Source organism: Macaca thibetana, chromosome 8 (genome assembly GCF_024542745.1).
Source record: "Macaca thibetana thibetana isolate TM-01 chromosome 8, ASM2454274v1, whole genome shotgun sequence".
Lineage (NCBI taxonomy): Eukaryota > Metazoa > Chordata > Mammalia > Primates > Cercopithecidae > Macaca > Macaca thibetana.
Window position 1 is genome coordinate 83,052,884 of NC_065585.1, and position 20,470 is coordinate 83,073,353.

Below are 20,470 nucleotides of genomic sequence, written 5' to 3' on the forward strand. Positions count from 1 at the left end.
GAAACTCTGGGGGTGAGGTCGGTGTCATGTCTTAACAAGCCCTGCTTGACCCTGATGTGCTCAGAGTTTGAGAACCATTGCTGTAATGATACCTGATCCAGGGTGAGGGGAAGGAATTACTCAGTGCTGACTCAGGAGAAGGTGGATGGATTTTCACCTGGAAGGTTTTTGGAGGGAGGTAGAACCCTCGATTCAGTGGACATGGGTCCTGGCTCCCCTGGTTCCAAGTGGCATTAGGCTGATTCTAATGGTCTCAGAACACATGTTGGAAGTTTGGTCTTTGCTTAGACTTGGAGTTGCTGTTAGTACCAGTAGCTGTTACAAGGAATAGTTAACTTAGTGTCATTTTAGTTGTGTTTGCTGAAGTTTTAAAAACATGATTTACTATATGCAAATTAAGTTTATTTTTAAACTTTTTGTAAACATTCTCCATCATAAAAATGAATTGTCATTTTAGGAGGTAGTTGTTCAGAATTCAGAATTTCTTGTTCTTTAAAAAGTGTTGTATAGATTAAATGATATTTCAGAGGGTTTTCTCCTGATCTCTGTATCTAAAATATCGGGTATGTCATTGTCATTGTGAACTGAGGAGGAAAGACATTTTTATCAAAATAACTTCAATTATTACAAAAGACAAAAGAAGATTAACTAGAGGACTTGTGAAAGTGCTTGATAAAGATTTGTCAAGGAGGAATAATGGGAGCTGTGTTGAAGAAGCCTAGGGGTAAAGTATAACCACATTTTAATAGCTGTGATTCCTACAGTTTCACATTTAGCCGTAGACATTCTGTAATTTGGAGTGGAGCTGACCTTGCACAGGCCAGTAAAGAGAGGAGAAGAAACCCTAGCAGCTCCAGCAGTTGCAGGGGCAGATGGGATTATGAAAAGAGCTCTAAACTGGGGGTAAGGTTATTTGTGCACTAGTCACGGTTGAATCGATAAAAAATTGTTTCACTGATGACTCCAACAAATATTTGCATGCCTAGTTTGTGTGAAGACCTATTTTATAAGCAAGGAAATTCAGGCCTTTTGATGACTTCCCCCAAATCAAATTTACTAGAAAAGCCTTGAAGCAAATCCAGGTGTCTAAGTACGAAAGCATACCAAGCTGCCTGCTGTATCAGTGTAGGGGTTTGGTTTCTAGTGGTCTCACCTATGGGTGTATCGTGTTGCTGTCATTCTCTCTCCAAAACAACATAATGAAAGAAAGTTTCCAGAATATTTGTCTTAATAAATTTGTATGGTGATGAAATGGTGGGTCACCTTAACTCCTGTCATCAAGTGATTCATTATCATTTAACAATTTAGCAAGCACTAAGTTTAGTGGGACAGATCTCTGAAGAAAATAATGGGGGAAATGACACTTGGCCAGAGGGCACTTGAGACCATTTTGTTTAGTTGGCCGTAATGCCTACCTACTTCACTCTGTCCTAAACCTGGGCCATCAAATGTTGGTACCATAGGTTGCAGACTATGGTACCAGCCTCTTAAGGGTTTATCTTACCATGCATTCAATAGTCTTCGTTGGACAGAAACTGATCTTCCCCTTGGGACTAGGCACACCATATTTACACAGTGACATATCAAGAGTATATTGTTTGCTTTTGATGAAAACTGTCCCTAAAAAAGCATCTTAGGAAATAATCCCTTCTATAATTTAGTGTTTTGTTCCTTTTTGGAACTAGTAAATATCAATAGTAATAAGGTTAATAATATTAGAGTAATACCTCATTTATTTGATATTATAAAAGGATAGATAAAATATTGCTAATAATTTAATATTCTAGTTAAGTAACATTTAGCTTTGAATATATATGTTTGAGTGTATACATACACACACTCAGATGGATTTGGTTTTTATGGCCCCTTTTGAAAAATTGATCTAGTGGTGTATTTTTTAAAAATGTGCATATCCTTTTAGCAAGAATTTCATTTTTTTTCCAGAAGAATATATTGGCAATATATTCTTGCCTTGAGCTACTGGAAATTACTGTTAGTATTCAAAGCGTTTAAATGTTTAATTTGCTTGTGAAGCTTTAAATTTGAGTGAAAAAAATTAGTCTTATAAACAACTTAGAAAGGTTGCTGCCTGCTCTAGATACTATTTGTGCTAAATTAATTTAGTATACTAATCAGAACTCTAATGAAGTCTGTGAACTGCTAATGTTAGATCAGCGAATAAATGGCTGATTTTATTTCCCAGAAGAGAATATTTGGAGATGAGGTTGGGGAGAAGTTGAAAAAAATCAGGATGTGGTTGTGTAATCTTTTCCTAGTTCCCTTTCAAGATGATCTTTCCCTGGTCATTACTCTTACTCCTGAAGATTTCTTTCTTTCCCTCTCCTCACCTCCCAGCCTTCCTTCTGTTTTTTTCCTCTCCACCAGTCCTCTCTCCCTCCTCTTCTAGTGAAACATTTTGTGTTGGTGCTTTATTTTTGCTGTTGGAGGAATTACTCCTGGGATGGTGTCTGTGAATAAGAATTCTAGAGCATTAATTAATTTCTTGCTATCTATGGTTTTGTTTCATTCAAACAATCTTATGGTCCTTCCTTGTAGCCATTTTATTAGATTCTGAAGGGCCAAATCAAGCTGTTTCTGGGCTCGGGGCCATATTTTATAGCAAGACTTGTTTGAGTTTTCAATGAATTGGTGCTTAAGCTAAAGCCATTAAAGCCTGCTTCCAAGAAAACAAAACTGGCAGCACAGTTTGTTCCATTTCATTTTTTTTTCAGCATGCTTGATTTTTTAGGGGTTGGAGTTAGCTAGGACCAACTGGGAAAGGAATCCCGTAAGTGGGAGAAAGGCTGTCGTGTTGTTAGGGAGTGCACTTCAGCCTAAGTGGTGATTAGCAGCATTTAGCCTCTAAAAATAACTGGTGAGCAGAGTTTGTAGTCAGGTCCAATTTCACTTCTAGAGGCCCTTACAGTGCAGGGGTTGGCCAGTCTCAAGCTCTGGTAGGCAAGTGCATGCAGTGTGCCTAAAACCTGCCAGTAGTACTTTTGAGTTTTTTTGTTTTTTGTTTTACTTTAGCATTTATGATTCATGGATTGAAGAAGTCAAAATGGCTGAAGATAAAGGTATATTTTTGTTATTTAGGCTAAAAGTGGCTTTAGATCTAGCTGACAGCTTTTCACTTTATTTTCAGTGGTGCTGTGTTAAAATATTTTTGGCTAAGTGCTTTGACTGCACTGTCTACGTTTTCTATTTTGAACTACCGGAGATACTGACTTTTCATAGTAGCTGAATATTTCATGGAATAATCTGTCTTTAATCAGAGTATGTTTTGGTGTCTTAATTTAGATGATCTTTAGTATGTTGTACTACTGGAGGCTGCATTTTACAAACCTCAAAAAATGTACAAGCTCTCTTCTTTAAAGTTAATTACAATGAATTTAAAGAATTGTGTATATTTAGATTTTATATAAAATTACAGGAGATATAAATTCATTCTCATATTAATGAACAGACTTACCTAGTTCAAGCAAGGACTTACCATTTATGGAAAGTGACCTACTTTTATGTGAAGCAGACAATAAATGCAAAGAAAAATCACAAGAGTTTTATTTTGTTTTTAAATTGACTCTAACTTTGAAGTATTCTTTAATGATGTATTGAATTTAATGTTTTGTATATATTTGCTTTTGCTTTACTTTGTAAATTAAGATAGTCTTTCCATTAATTGAAAGACTGAATGCACTCATTATGTTGAAGATTTATAAAAGAAAAAAATACATGTGTGAAAACTGCTTCTAACTCTGAGCTGTCTAATTAGCAACTGAAAGGATTCTTCGATTAGGATAGAGAATAAGAACATGTCCTATGTGAATACTGTTTGAATAATTGGTTAGAATGGGTCACTTGACTCGTCTGATAAAGTGCTTCATGTAGCCGTGAAGAATATGAGATATGTATCTGCCTTTTAGTTCTTTTGGAAGACATTTCTCCCCTCTTGTGGATTAGGTAATCTATGTAGTTAGGAAAAATCAGCTGTTACCTCTGACCCACTTTTAACAGTTTTCGATTCCCAAAGGGTGACATTTTATAGCATGGAAAAATAATCAGTTTGATGAGTTGCTTGACAGTTTTTGTGTTTTTCAAAAAACTTTAAATGTATAGAGTTTATGTGTAAATACGAAATTCCCAACATAATGCCAGCTAAAACTTATAAATGATCTCTAATTCAGTTAGTAGTGGGCCAGTGAAGTAGCTAATGACCGTTCAAGTGCTGGGGTTCGTCTTCTTGTCTCCCTTCCCTTGACCAAATAAATAAAACTACACATTTCCCCTCCCCTGGCTTTTGTTTTGGAGAGTCTTCATTTTTGACTATTGCTTGCCATAGTAATTTCTGTGTTTGGTGGTATGTGGGAACATTTTCTGATTTGGAGGTCATGTACTTTTGATGGAATAACATGTGAAAAAATGATTCACATAGTTTTTGCGGTATTCTTAAACCCCAGTAAAAATCCTTTTTGACTGATCCCAGAACTACAGGTTGAACATGAAGCCAGAAAATGAAATGAAGACTTAGATTTATTCTGATCTTAGAAAACAGGGACATCTACTAGATGTTCTTCCCAAAGACTTTTGGAAGAAGGTACTGGTTTCAGATTTGCTTAGGGAGTTGTAAACCCTCTTAAGGGTTTGTCTTACCATGCGTTCATCAGTTTCATTGGACAGAAACTGATCTGCCCTTTGGGACTGGGCACAGCATATTTACCAAATGACATATCAAGAGTATATTGTTTGCTGTTGATAAAAACTGCCCCTAAAAAAGGTGTCTTAGAAAATAATCCCTTCCATAATTTAATATTTTGTTCCTTTATGGAACAAGTAAATATCAACAGTAATAAGGTTAATAATACTAGAGTAGCAACTCATTTGTTTGATATTAAAAAGGGATATATAAAATATTGCTGATAATACATTCTATTTAAGAAACATTTTGCTTTTAAAGTGATAAATCTCTATACTAAAAACTATTTTGAGTGAAAATCTTCCTAAGATTTATTATACATTTCTTCTATGTTTTAATGGCAGAATCAGTGTGAAACCAGTTACTGTCTTGTACGGAAGATTATTTGAAGAACTGTCAGGGATTCTGCCTGAAAGTTTCAATCATAAATGACTTCCCACCACTCAGCTTTTCTGAGTTCCTGGGTCTGCTCTTGCTGAGAGACCTGTGCAGTCTATAGGCTTTTCCTCTGTCAACACTCTGTTGCTTTGACTCATTTGGGTTAGATTGTGTCTGAAATCTATTCTAGAATTTTGTGCATTGAGCTAGAAAAGTTGTTAGAATCACATCTAAAATAAAAATGTAAACAAATTCTAGGTAAAGGTGTATTTTTTTTACTGTGTTTGACTGTCTCCTTCCCATCTCAACCCCTTGCTGTTTTGGTGCATGCATTCATTTCCTTTTTTAGAAAAAAGCTTTTGTCTACTTTTTCCTTGTATTTGGTGTTGCAGTCAGTAACTTAAATGAGTGTCACTGAGTTAACTTGGATAAATGATAATTTCCTTTTCAGAATATCAGAAATTTTCCTCCTCCATTTCCCTTTAAGAGAGATAGAAATGGAGAAACAATTAAACTTTAAATTCAAACTATTACTTTGTTTTATTAGCTATTTCATTATAGACTTTTTAATTTTTTTTTAAGAAAGGGTCTTGCTTTGTTGCCCAGGCTGAAGTATAGTGGCACCATCATAGCTTACTGCAGTATAGGCTTATTTTAAACAGTATCATCTTGGGTATCCGTTTGACTACATACTCATTTCAAAAACTTAATTATTGGGTAAAATTATCTGGTATACATGTACTGAATAAAAATGTTGAATGAGTGAAAAATTGAATTATATTTGTTTAACCTTGCTGTTTTCCAGTTAATGAGGAAAAATACAAGAGACTGGTATCAGCTACAGAATGTTCAAGAGGACATAAGACAAGAACCCAGTTTTACTGAAGATTTAGCATTCCTTTTACAAAAAAAAATTAAATTTAATTCTTAGAGGCAATAAGTAGCAAAGGCAGAAAATTCTTAGTCATTAGCTACTATAGTTCCATATTTGGAGTATGTGGATATTTTGGAAGTTAGTATTTTTGTTAAACTTAGTGTTGTACACAAATGGGTTTGTATGCATATGTCTGTATATATAGAAATAAGGGTTCTTTTTTGGATACAGTGTTAGAAAATAAGTCTTTCGGGGCCGGGCGCGGTGGCTCAAGCCTGTAATCCCAGCACTTTGGGAGGCCGAGACAGGCGGATCACGAGGTCAGGAGATCGAGACCATTGTGGCGAACACGGTGAAACCCCGTCTCTACTAAAAATACAAAAAAACTAGCCGGGCGAGGTGGCGGTGCCTATAATCCCAGCTACTCGGGAGGCTGAGGCAGGAGAATGGCGTGAACCCGGGAGGCGAAGCTTGCAGTGAGCTGAGATCCGGCCACTGCACTCCAAGCCCGGGCCACACAGCGAGACTCCATCTCAAAAAAAAAAAAAAAGAAAAAAAAAGAAAATAAGTCTTTCTGTTTATAAAAATGTAGTGAATTAGACATACAAAACTGTTACTGAATCTGTGGCACTTCCTGACCTCACAGAAGCTTACTTTCATAAATCTTTTTTTCCTTTAAATTTTATTAGTGGTTTAATTAGTATTTTTTTATATGCTAACAACACATAAAAATTTTGAAAATCGCCATTTCCCTCTACCAACGTTGCAGACATTTTCACCCAATCTTCCCCTCCCATGCCTGTGTTTCAGGTAATGATACCTATTTGAAGTCGATTTAATCTGCAACAATAGGATCTATGCCCAGCAATTATTTTTTTTTAATAAATAAATTATGTTTTTATATAGCCAGCTTTTGTTAGATCACGTTAGAAACAAAGTTGATGGCCATTTGTCATTTGGTAAGCATACTTTTATGCATTTACCATATTATTTACAACTCTGGTTCTGATGGATCCATTAATATTTAAAGAATGTCACAAAAAGGAAATACTTGACTTTTTAAGAATGGCCTAGCACTTTGAGAGGCCGAGGTGGGCAGATCACTTAAGGGCAGGAGTTCAAGACCAGCCTGACCAATATGGTAAAACCCTGTCTCTACTAAAAATAACAAAAATTAGCATGGTGGCAGGTGCCTGTAATGCCAGTTACTCAGGAGGCTGAGGCAGGAGAATCCCTTGAACCTGGAAAGCAGAGGTTGCAGTGAGCCGAGATCATGCTAGTGCACTTCAGCCTGGGTGACAGAGGGAGACTAAGTCTAAAAAAAAAAAATTTAGTCTTATTTAGTCATCGGAACTCTATATACTTTGATGTAGGCATGTAGATAAATATATGTATATGTTTGAATATACATATATATGCTCAGATGGATTTAGTTTTTATGGCCGCATTTGAAAAACTGATCTAGTGATGTATTTTTTAAAAATGTGTGTATCCTTTTAACAAGAAGAATTCCATTGTTTCTAGTTTCAAGTTCTAGATTAGAGCTAGTGGGGTTTTTTGAAATCGTGTAATTTGGCCCACTGATTAGAGATTAAGGAACTCAGAGCTGTGTAGGTATGTTCCTAGTTCTACCCAACTTGTACTGGTGACTTTGGGAGAATCATTTCATGTTTCACTTATAAAACAGATAATTATTCCTGTCCTTATCCCCGTTGGTTCTCACCCAGGAACTGCCCCTGAAGGGAACATGTGGAAATGTCTGGGGGTGTTTTGTTTGTCCTAAGCCTTGGGAGCTCCTTGCCTTTGGGTCCAGGGGAAACCAGGGATGCCAGAAATCTTGCAATGTGAGGAACAGGTGCACAGGATGAAACATTGTCCTGTATAAACATCCAGAAATGCCCTCTGTAGAAATAGTGGCAGGACACAGTGAGGATCACCAGCAGCAATGCACATGAAAGCGATTCCACCTGCTGCACAAATAGGAGACACCACCCTGGTCTTCCATCATCTGTTTGATAAACTTTTCGTCTTCTCAGAAGGCATTTTGAGATATTATTTATCGTTTTTATTAATATTGATATAATATGTATTGTATTCCTTTTTATGGGAAATTTGAATATTATCTTTTTAAGGACAGTGTTGACTATTTTCTGTTAATATAAAATGATTTTTGTTTATTTTTGGCTGTAAGAAGAATATTTACAAAAGAATGTAAGGTATATTAAGCATATCAAATGCGATAAATGACACTTTAGGTGGACAGCAGTTTACAAAACTGTTTCCTGCAGTGAGACCAGTTGTGAATGAGCCTTTTCCTGTTTCCTTAGGCCTCAACAGATCTTGTAAAGGAGTAGGAACGGATTATACTGTTTCACTTTTCTGTCCTTCTCTCTCTGGCTAAGAATATGGAATGGTTTAGGGGGAGATATTTTCGTCTGTGGTAGTTAACAGAGTTTTTAAGATTCTGCAGAAATGAAATGGGACAGAGAAAAGGATTTGGCTACATTTCTATGTGATTTCATTAAGTTGTTGATGTGCTCTGCCTTTGGAAAGAGGTAATATTCAGGTCATTTTGATGAGTAACTTGGATGGAGTATACATGTTATTCTAAATCTTTAAAAACATTCAGGAGTTTATTTCTTTCACTACTTCAAAGTTAGTGTTGCATCTAAACAATCTTTTCTGTTTTCAAAAATACTTTATGTGACATGTTTTGAGAATTTAACTGAAAACTATTTTTGAAATGGTCTATCATTGTGCATAATCCCAAATTATTGGAGAAATAATTGTGAGAAGAGGTGTTCAGTAAAGTGTTTTCTTCTTATGACATCTTACATTTATTTCTAAACAGAGACAAAGCACGGAGGACACAAGAATGGGAGGAAAGGAGGACCCTCGGGAACTTCATTCTTCACGTGGTTTATGGTGATTGCATTGCTGGGCGTCTGGACATCTGTAGCTGTCGTTTGGTTTGATCTTGTTGACTATGAGGAAGTTCTAGGTAAGAATTTTGATATCCTTATGTGAATTTGTGAGGGAGTAAGTGACATCTCTTAGGAGTCTTGAATATTTGTTATCATCTTTTTGGTACTGGTAATTTCTATAGCCTTTCAGTGGTTCTCAGTAGAGTGCAGCCGAAAGGGGATATGAAGAGGGTTACCTTGGAGTACTGTCTTTTGAACTTCTTTAAACATGACCTGTAGGTTTTTGAAAAAAGGCTTTATATTGTATGTCTGTCACACAGGGAGAAGTTTTATCAAACAGTACTCATTCTCACTATTTGCAGTACTTTTTGATTTCTATTCAATTTTGTTACATTATAAATTTTAAAAATACTTGATCATGAGTCACTACATTTATTTAAGGACTTGCTAATGGATCATAACCACACAATATGCAAAACCCTTCCTTAGAGAGGGTTTTCGAAGTACATCCTTCTGTGTCTCTGTTGGGATGGGGTGAGTATGTGTGCACACATATAGGTACTGGATGGGTGTGCTGAGATAGGCATTTGCAGATATGATTGTGTGTGTGTAGGTGTGATCTGTGTGCTGTTCTGAGGAAGTTGCTGTGGTCATTCTGATAGTGTCCTTTCTCCACCTTTTTCCTTTTCTCTCCTGTAATCACTGCAGTTTTTCACGATTTTTTATATTAATGATTCTTTATTATTTTGAGAGTCACATTCTCCTTAACTTCCCCAAAAATCTTTTTTTTAACTGAAATAAAATTCAGTATTTTATATATTTGAATGTATACAATTCAGTTTTTTTTTCTTTTTTTTACTATATTCATCATTTTATGTACCCATTAGCATTATCTAATTCCAGATTATTTCTGTTACCTCCTTCCCCTAAATACCCAAACTCTTCCTCTTTCCCTCTCCTGGGAAACACTAATCTACTTTCTGTGTCTGTGGTTTTGTTTATTCTGGACATTTCATATAATAGAACCATACATTATATGGTCTTTTGTATCTGCCTTTTTGCACTTAGCATAATGTTTTTAAGGTTCAGTACTTCATTTTATGGCTGCATAATATTCCATCATATGGACACACCACATTTTGCTTATCTGTTTATCAGTGATGGACATTTGGGTCGTTTCCACTCTTTGGCTATTGTGAATAATGGCCCTCCTCTTTAGTAATCCAGTGAAAGATGTGGACCTGTCACTGGAAAAAATGCACACTTGTCTCTCTATACAATGTTGCATGGGTGATCTCCCCTTGCATTGGACCTCCTGTGCTTCTGCTTTACTTGTCAGATTATAGACATCTTTTTGGGGAGAAAGAGCAAACAAATTTTTGGCTGTAGGAATAACAAAATATGCTTATCTGTAATCTGTCTTTCATTGAAGTTTTACATTTTCATTACTTTAAAGAAAGAGTCTCTGGATAGATTGACAGACCAACTGAGGGAGAATTTTAGTTTGGAGACAAATTTCTGAGTAGATCTATGCTTTGACTGACTTACAGTGGTATGTTATTAGGGAACGTATCTTAAAAGAGGACACTTTAAATATTTGTACTTTTAAGCACAAATAACAATTTTCATGTTTTTACATGCATGCAGCCAAAGCAAAGGACTTCCGTTATAACTTATCAGAGGTGCTTCAAGGTAGGCTACTGGAGTTGCATTTCAAGTGTATGTGTGTTAGTCTCTAACGGCTCATCCTTTTTGTACTAATTTAGTTATTACCTACATCAGAATATAAGCGATAGCACCAATTTCCCATTATGGGTTTGTCAGAAAGGATAGTATTTTCTGTCTTTTACTGTTTCTTGAGTTCTGTACTCTGCATAGCCTTGATTAGTACTTTTTGTTTTCTTAGCAGTTGAAATAACATCCTTATCTCTTCCTTCATCATTATCATTTTAAATGTGTATGTGTTTGCTAAGTCAGACTTCTGTATAGCAAGTTAACCATTTTGCTAAGTAGAGCAAGGGCTCTGGGGAGATACAGATTGATCAGAGCTACTCTGAACCAAAATTTCTGCCTGCCCTTCTGTAATTTTTTAATGTACTTTGTGTTAAAGAAATGATAACAATGCTGCCAACTGTTGTTTTTTTTAGTACTAATGCCGTATTTGAAAATGCTGTTTAAAAAATTGCTGTACATTAACATTATTGTGTTTCTCCACTGTCATTGTCCAGTAATAGAATCATGTGGATTTTAGGATGCTTTTTTAGGGAGTTGAATGTATTTGACTTTTTGAAATGCTAAACAAAATAACAGTGTTCCTTATGATAAAGCACTAAAGCCTAAAAACATTTTCTGTTCATGAGGAGGAAAGGTTTTGGTAGTATTGTCTCCTCAGCATATCTGTTTTAAGCCCTTTTTTTCTTAGTATAAATGGCCTGTGCTAATTAAGTAGAATAATCCTAAATTTTCCTTTATAATTTCTGAAGCCTCCCATTTTACATACTTTATTTCCAGAATGGTCTTTTATTTTTAAAGGTTAATTCATGGTATTTCTGTTATAAATCATGATTGTAAAATATAAAATTAATGATTTTTAAATTTTTAGTACTTAGATTCTATGTTAATCTATTTACATGTAGTCTTTATTTGAGGCTTGGTTGTTTCTTTTGCTTCAGATATTGATAGTGTGATGAAATTTCATGCTTTAGAAATATTAAATTTCAAGTAACTTAGGAATGCATCAGTATTATTTCATATATGCTAAAAACTTTACCAAAAATATTTTTAGCAGTTTAATAAAAATTATTCTGGGGGCCGGGCGCGGTGGCTCAAGCCTGTAATCCCAGCACTTTGGGAGGCCGAGACGGGTGGATCACGAGGTCAGATCGAGACCATCCTGGCTAACACGGTGGAACCCCGTCTCTACTAAAAAATACAAAAAAACTAGCCGGGCGAGGTGGCGGGCGCCTGTAATCCCAGCTACTGGGGAGGCGGAGGCAGGAGAATGGCGTGAACCCGGGAGGCAGAGCTTGTGGTGAGCTGCGATCCGGCCACTGCACGCCAGCCTGGGTGACAGAGTGAGACTCCGTCTCAAAAAAAAAAAAAAAATTATTCTGGAGTAATTAGATCAGAATATGTTGTTCAGTCTTTAAAGGAAATGCTATGTCAGTTTTATTTCATAGAATTTGGTAGCTGAACATTTCCTGACTCTCTTAACTGAATTGCTCACTATTTTTAGGTAAGATATTCATTTGACACTGCTTTGCAGGATTAAAAGAGCAAAGAATTGCATTAATTGGTAACATTTATGACTGAGTTGCAGGACTTCACTAAGTTGTAATACCGTATTAAATTTCTTTTCTTTTTTGTTCCATATCCATCATTTCTCCACTGTTGTAGGAAAACTAGGAATCTATGATGCTGATGGTGATGGAGATTTTGATGTGGATGATGCCAAAGTTTTATTAGGCAAGTACACATTTTATGTTTTTTGTTAATGGTGATAAAATGCTGGAAACAAATATTTTTGCTTTAATAATATCTATCTCAATAGTATATATCTTACAGAAGATTTTTTCCCCTTAAATCATATATTTCATTACTGTTAAAAGTTTAAATGGCTTATTTTTCTGCAGACTCTTTCATTTTAATTTACTTATATCAGTGAATAAGTGTATATCTCTTAAACATATATATTTTGATAAGTATAATAATTTCATGTGTGTTTTTAGATTTAAAGTACTTCTTATTCTAAACTTAGAATTTGAATAGCTAGTATCCTGGTCTATTTTTAGATATGGTAATTATAGATATTCTTCATTAACATTAGACATTCACTTCCATTTCAAAATGTAAATTTCTACAGGCTTACGTAAATTAATTTTGAAATAAAAGTGATAATAAACATCTTAAAATGTCCCATGCTTATTTTAACGGTAGCGCTAAAATATGAACTCCTGGTCTTTTGACCCAGTGTCTTTATTTTGGAAGTCTTGGACCCTTCTCTTTCACTATCAGAATTACCTGTCTTTATCAGAGATGTTTCTTATAATAAATAACAATGTGGTGTTCCCTCATTTTGCTGGAAAGAATGGTGTTAATTTTAACATGCAAATTTTGTATAATCTGGCCTGTTGAGACTTCCTTTGCTTTTGTATGTAGCATAATATATGTTAATACTTTTTATATTAGAGTCTTTAGAAAAATAATGGATATGGCATGATATTATACACTAAGCTTATAAAATAATGACCCAAAGAAATTCTTCTTAGTTATACTGTTTTGTGTATGTTTTTTAGAAATGAAAACACAGTAGGATGCCACATCTGTAACCAATGAAACTGCTTTTAGTAGATTAAATCCACCTCCTTATGAAATAGAGAAAGTTCTATGAAAATAGAGTTTTAGTTGTGATTAAAGATAGTAAACCTTCCTAATTTTGACCTGTTAGTTTTTTTTTTTTTTTTCTGCCTATTGGGAATTAATGTTTGCTGCAAACTTACCATGAAATTTATTTTCTTGTCTTAACTTTAATGAAATTTTCAATGTAGTCCTGTCATTGTGTATCTAAATTTGAGTTTCTGTAAATATATTGAATCCTCAGATGACTATAATCCTGGGCATGTAAAAGAAACAAAATTATATAGAACTTATCAGAATGATGTTAATTTGCTTGCCTATAAATGGTTTATCACTTCATTATATTGCTTTAAATGACAAATTCTGAATAGCAAAGCTCTTTATTTTAAAGATAAAATAAAATGTGGGTCAAGTTCTCTTATTTTTAGAAATAATATTACTCTCATCTACTGTATTTTATTGATTTTTATTTGTTTGCTTTTGCTTAAAACCAGCCATCTGGTCTGTCAGGAAATGTCAGCCATTAGAAATTAAAATGTGGTATTTCTTTGATAAAACACACTGATTTCTATAGCAAACTATTACCTTAACTTGATTTTTAGTGTATTTGAGATTTCAAAAGGTCATCCCCTTTAAGGTTTTTAACCTACCATTAAGAAGCTAATTAATTGTAACTTTGAATATTGCTGTTTGCAGGGATAGTGTAAGGAACTCGTAAATTGTGCCATTTATAAGAATTATAAACTTGGAGGTGGAACTAAATTTGGTGAATATCAAGGTTTATTTTGGTAACTTTACTAATAAATGCATAAAGACAGATCAGATAAAGCTACATAAATACTTTTTTACTCTTCCCGTACTAGTTTGCAGTTGGCTTGTAGCTTCAGTACAGATGAAACAAACCAAAGGTGAAATGTTAGGCTTACTTATCACCTTTAATCTTATTTCTATAGCGTTTGAGTTCTCTGCAGGAAATGCAACCTTAACTTGAATTGAGTTTTATGACTAAAGTTCTTTTCTGGTTTGTAAGATCATTATAGTTTAGTGGTGCCTCTGTTACTGGAAGGTTACTGCAAAGACAGCCTGGTGAAATTGTTGGGAGTACAGAGGCTTTAATGGGTTCTGTGTGGTCAGGTAGAGGTTATGGGGAGAGCACTACAGTGAGCATATACCCAAAATGAAGCCAGACTTCCAAGGTACATTCTCACTGGAGAGGCAGCTTAACAGTAAAATTTAAGCTTTAAGGGTTTAGGTTTTAGATTAAGGCCCAGGAGATCCAAGGGGAGGGAGGAAGGTAGGAAATCAGAGATTAGAGGAGCTGTTGGTATCGCAGGTATAGTAATAATTGAGATATGTTAATCTTTCATAGACTGTGCATTTATTTCATAATTTTTTTTTCTAGATTCTTAAGTCCGCATATATCTAAATCTTATAAATTTGGGGAAATGTATACATTCACATGGTACATTTCACTCAATTTTAGGGTGTGGCTTTTCTTGTGAAATAGAGAGAATTAAACATATGTGAGTAAATCAAGACCACTAACCATCATTAATTTTATTATTTGATTATTTCTGGCCAAGGCCCATTTGATTATTTGAAAGTGTACTAAGCCCACTTTTCTTCATTTACATAGCTTCTTATTAACTAAATTAACTAAAATGTAGGTATCTTTGGTTGTAGTTCAGATTATTGAAAACTACCTTGTTTGAAAATGTATTCTTTAAAAACTTATTTTCCAAATAAAATCAACAGGAAAATGACCCGAGGACTAAATGACGTGAGGACTAAATCCTTAGAGTGACACTATCTAAGGATCATGTGGTTGTCCTTTTGTCCTATGGCTAGCACCTAGCTGGCATCGTATCAGGTATGGCTGGAAAGCAAAAGAAAAGCCAGTCAGCACTTGCTACATCCTGGAAAAACATTTGTAGACTGATAGATGCATGAGTGAGTTGATGGGAGGAGAAGACCAGACCTTGCCAAGCCAAAGGCATTCCATTTGGTTGAGCCTTGTTCTTAGAGGTTCAGAAGGAGTCACATACCCAGAATATATATTTTTCTCTTTGGACTAGTACTTTTGTCTTGAGAACCAGAGGAAGGTTGCTTTGCTGGGTAAACAGTTTTGTTCAAATGCTTTTGCATATTTGTTGCATATGGTCACCTGTCATACTAAAGGATGGAAAAGTTTTATATTTTACATGTAATACTCGGAAGTACTTACAATATATTGGCAAATGGAGAAAAATAAAGATGTTTATACTAAATATGCAGCTATAATGTTTTAAGGCAGAAAGAAGAAACAGTGTTATTTCCACAGAGACTTAGTTGGGAATATAGATCTTTGTTCACAGCATTTGTCTACTGCTAAATTGAGTGAAAACGTTCTAGGCTTGTCAAAAAGTAATTTAAATACCAACTGCGATTTGCGTTTTTTCTTACCAAAAACATGAAGAATGACATAATATAGTTCTTTTGAGTAAAGCAGAGAAAATTCACTGTAATCTTTAAAACTTTTAAATTAGTTGTCGTCTTATCCTTTATCTGCCAATCTTGATTGCTGGTAGTTATACTACATGGAGAAATTGTGTGTTGCCAAAGACTTAAATGACCGAATTAGGTGGTTACAATCAGAAAAGCTCAGTGGTCATGGATGTTCACATTTCTTACAGCCAGAATACCCTACCCTATTATTCCTCCTCAGAATTATGGGCTTGGTATACAGCTTGGTAGTACTGTCAGATTCTGATACCTACTGGAGCTAAGAAACCTTTGCTACCCAGAGCCAGTTCTTCACAGGAAAAAAACCAAATGGTAAAAACAATATATACTTTGATTTATTTCTATCCTAAGGGCCTGTTTTGGGTCCAATACTTAAAAATGACAGTTGAAAGGGGTCTTAGCAATAGAAGCTAATTTCACAGGCCTATAGGGAGAGGAGTTTGGAATGTTCCTATTGCAAGTGACCAGCTAAGGCCTTGATCAAATTTCATATCGGTAGGCAAAGTGAATTATTATTAATAGCTGACTGTTGTCATTGGCCAGAATTACAGGACTGTGAGTCAACTGCCAGAGTTTTATAGAGCTACCACATTTAATAGTGTTAAAATTTAAGTGTTAAAATTATCTGAGTTACATAATTTCAGTGTACTTATGCCCATCTGTGGATGCTATAAATGGTAATACTGCTAATTATATTAACTCCAGAATTTCCTAACTTAACTCCAGGTCTTAAGTGGGGTGCTGGTGTGGGGAGGGGAGAAGTTTGAGGAAATAAGCCTTTCTAGTTTGAATGAATGAATGAATGAATGTGTGTATAATCAACTCTCGATAAAATCTGGTTGGTAAATGAGCAAATCTGGGGGTTGTCAGAGTATATATCTTTTTTTCTCTGATACTGCTTTTATTCACTCTTCCTTTTACAGTCAACTGATTTTCCATTACTGTCTATTGATTTTTGACTGATAAAATTTTGTCTTTCACCTCAACACTCTAATGAGAGAAAGGCAAACCTAGGTAGGGGCTGGTAGGAGTGGTAAGGATTGGTCAAATTGTGGCTTTCTTTTGACATGTGATTGAGAGTTGATTGTAAGGTGTGCATTGTAATGGACTTCTTTATTTTCCAAATACCGTTTCTGTAAACCTCTCTGACCATGATGCACATCGCTTTTGAGATCGCCCTTCCTCCACTTCTTTTTTCCACCTAACTGCTCTCCTTATTTTCTCTCTCTCTTCCTTTATTCTTATGTAGGCCTGACCAAAGATGGCAGTAATGAAAATATTGATTCTCTTGAGGAAGTCCTTAATATTTTAGCAGAGGAAAGTTCAGATTGGTTTTATGGTTTCCTCTCATTTCTCTATGATATAATGACTCCCTTTGAAATGCTAGAAGAAGAAGAAGAAGAAAGCGAAACCGCAGATGGTGTTGATGGTACGTCACAGAATGAAGGGGTTCAGGGAAAGACTTGTGTCATACTGGATTTACATAACCAGTAGCTTTGATTCAGGGACTGAAGTCATTGGCAAATGAACACCCGAAGCAGCCTCCTTTTTCTTTTCTTTCCTTTGCTTATGCAGGGCTTAATGTGCAGTGGGGCGGTTGTGATCTTACTGTGCAAGTCAACCATGTGATCTTGCCCAGTACAGCTACTAGCTAGTCCCTTGCTCGCTCAGCTCCCCCAACTTCTATTGAAGAAAATGGTACTCCTCATTCTTGTAGTCAACTACAAAGTACAGAGAAAATGATGTTCTTGGTGGTATAATTGGTTTCTGTATCGTTTTGTTTCAACTCATGTATTCACTGAACTAAATTTGGACACTTACAGCAGATTGTGTTGTGGTTAACCCTTGATGCTTGTCTTTCTAACACACTATTAATTAAGATGATTCTAATGGATTTCATTATAAAAATATTTCTGGCATGATTTTTAAGTTAAATACTTCTCTGTTCTTTAACATGACTGATGTGTAAAATGATGGTTCTTTACTAAGCTGATATTTTTTATTGTAATTTGTTTAGGTTTGTGTCAGATAGATTCCTATAAATTTCTATGTAAAATTCTGTGTTAATGGTGCTTTTAAAATAATTTAAAAATAACCCCATGTTTTTGCCTTAGAGTAAGTTAACTTACTGTTTTCAGATAGTAGCATGACATATTTCTGTCTATGAAAGCAAAATTTATTTTCAATTTTATTTCCAAATATACATCCGAGAAAGTAATTTGTATTTTTTTTTAAAGTAGGCATATTACACATGAGGGAATATGTGAATATGTATCTTAATGTTGTACATATTAAAATTATTCATCCTAAATAAGTCTTTTTCCATTTTTTCTTTCATTGACTTATTAATTGGATATTGATTTTGGCTTAGATATGATGTGATTTTTAGAATTATAAACTTATTGAAGTGGTAATTCCATTTAGGACAGTAAACTTTTCCCTTTAGAAAACCTTAAAAACGTATTTGAATCGATTTCTTGAAAAATGAGTTTGCTTCAGTAATAACAAAAGCAATTGTATCAGCTATATACAAAATGCATTTCTTAAAATGAGATTTCATCAGTTTCCCCTCAAGCAAAGCTCTTCTAGGGATAAGGAAGATAAGCAAAGGGATGTTATTTTTTGAAGGAGTGATGTTCCATGGTTTTAAATCTCTTCCAGCTTCTCTAAGATTTTGCTTAATGTTTGTCAGAGAGCTAAAAATTTGAAAATGTTTGCACTTCTTCACATTTTATTTAACTATAATTTCTACTTTTCAAATATTTCTTGTCTTCTATATCTAATCAAATTACTTTCAGTAAGTGTATCATTCATCCATTTATTCTGAGGGTACTATGACAAATTTAAATTGTTAGAAATTACTCTTGTAGGCTGTCATAATAATAGACTGAAAGTAGCAGCCTCAAGTCAGCACAGGACATCCATCCCCTCTGCCCACCATTTACCTGTGTCAGGGAAGACTGTCCAATTTGCTAATATTATTAAAAAGCAAACATTCTATAGCGACTTTTAGATGTGGATATACACACTGGACAAATAATCTCTTAAAGTTTAAATGGCTATTAAAGCTCTAGTTTGTCTTGCTCTCGCTAGTGGGCAAATATGTTTTATTCTGTTAATGCTTCTGATAGTCTGTTAAAGCTTCTGTTTTCAAATATTCAAGGACTTCAATTAAGCTGTCACTTAGTAGCATGTTCTCCAGCAAATGAGTATCATTCAGTAATGTTCCTTCTGAAAATGTATTCAGTCTTTTTGTTTATTGTGTCTTCTGCTTTTATACTTGGGTAATACGAAATATCAAAGTTTATTAGGTTTAAATTCTAAAGGAATCTTCAGCCCCACTCAATGAAATTCACCTAGCCAAATTTCCAGGATATACTTTTTAAAGCAATCTTATTTGTTAACATGTCATTACTACTAACACTAGAAGATATTTGATTAATTGATAAGAAGTAAATAATTAAATTTTGTGTTAAAAATGTTTGAAATTATTAATTTTTCATCACTTTGTCATACTAATTCATATTTTATGTACAGAAATTAATTATGCTTTATTTTTGTAAGTGAAAAACAAGAATGTGGGATAAAAATTTGCTACTTATTTTGTACCACCTCTCATTAGTTCCTCTGAAAGCCTCTGATGAAAATGACACCCAGGTAGCTGACGAACCCCTGACTTCTGTGACTTCCGTCAACATGTGCCTAAGGCTTGTATGTGTGTGTAAGATAAAATAAAAGTATTTGCAAAACTGTGCTATAAAGTATTTGAAGCAGATCAAAATTACTTCACCTTAGTTTGATTTATTGTATATTGCTATAATTCTTTATTTTCTAAGGGTGTATTTTCTAACTTTCTGTTTCATAATATAAGTCTTCCTTGCTCATGTCTTTTAAACTTAAGAACTAAATTAAGGCAAAATCGTATCCCGTTAATTTGAATATTTATATGGTTAGGGAATTTTAAGTTATATTGTATTTACTTTACCTTTTCAGTTTTGAGCAACCAAAGAAACTCTGTGGAACAGGCTCCGTGTTGAGATATAGTGTTGTCTCCTCGGAGTCACTGTTCTGGCTTCTCCGGATGCACTGATGTTTGTCCGATTGCAAAGGTGCTGGGTTCTCCAGAATTTGGCACAAAAACAAGACAGCAGTACTCTTGGGATTCTTTTCAGCCCTTTAGCTTCCTTCAGCCTGCCTTGCTTTGGGGCATGAGTGGTGGGTATAAGTCAGTTGGGGAAGTGTCTTCTGGGTGTCAATTTTACCCAGTCCTGAGGTCTGGCTGTCAGCCTGCTGCCCTGGGGATCCTGCACACACCTCAGTGCTGAGGACATATAGAATAGTGGGCTCTCCTGCTTTTTCATCTTGTCCTTGGTTCTTTCTTTTTAGAAATTACCTCCCTGTCTTATAGAACTGTATGGAAGGACTATTTTCTGTTTGAATTGTTTTTATTTACAGTAAGATAGAGCAGATTGTTTGTCTACCCTGATGTTTGTGACTTAGGAGCATTATCAAAAAATCAGATCTAGCGTAGCCAGTTATTCTTAATTTGATCACCTGGCAGTTTACTTGTTGGGAATTGATGCTTCAAGACTCTTTCTAAATAATTTGTTGGGCTAGCTCCTTAAGTCTATAAAACATATAAGAAATTTTCTGTGATTTGGCATGGAATCTTTGATTACAATGCATATTTGGAATACTTAAAGAAACTCAGTGACCCAGACTTTATTTTCATAAGTTAAATGA

General features: G+C 34.9%; 1 protein-coding gene across 24 annotated transcripts in view; it reads left to right on the forward strand.

Moving 5' to 3' along the window:
- Positions 1 to 20,470, forward strand: part of ASPH (aspartate beta-hydroxylase) — a 222,165-nt gene that overhangs the window by 31,261 nt on the left and 170,434 nt on the right. For 8 of the 24 annotated variants that reach the window (XM_050801980.1, XM_050801985.1, XM_050801981.1 and 5 more), the window contains exons 2-4: positions 8,797 to 8,946; positions 10,517 to 10,561; positions 12,266 to 12,334. In XM_050801980.1, the coding sequence (XP_050657937.1) occupies positions 8,797 to 8,946; positions 10,517 to 10,561; positions 12,266 to 12,334 (264 nt within the window). Of the gene's footprint in view, positions 1 to 1,762; positions 3,078 to 8,796; positions 8,947 to 10,516; positions 10,562 to 12,265; positions 12,335 to 16,976; positions 18,039 to 20,470 lie in introns of those variants that run through there. The other 16 variants (XM_050801984.1, XM_050801986.1, XM_050801995.1 and 13 more) reach the window with 12 other exon arrangements.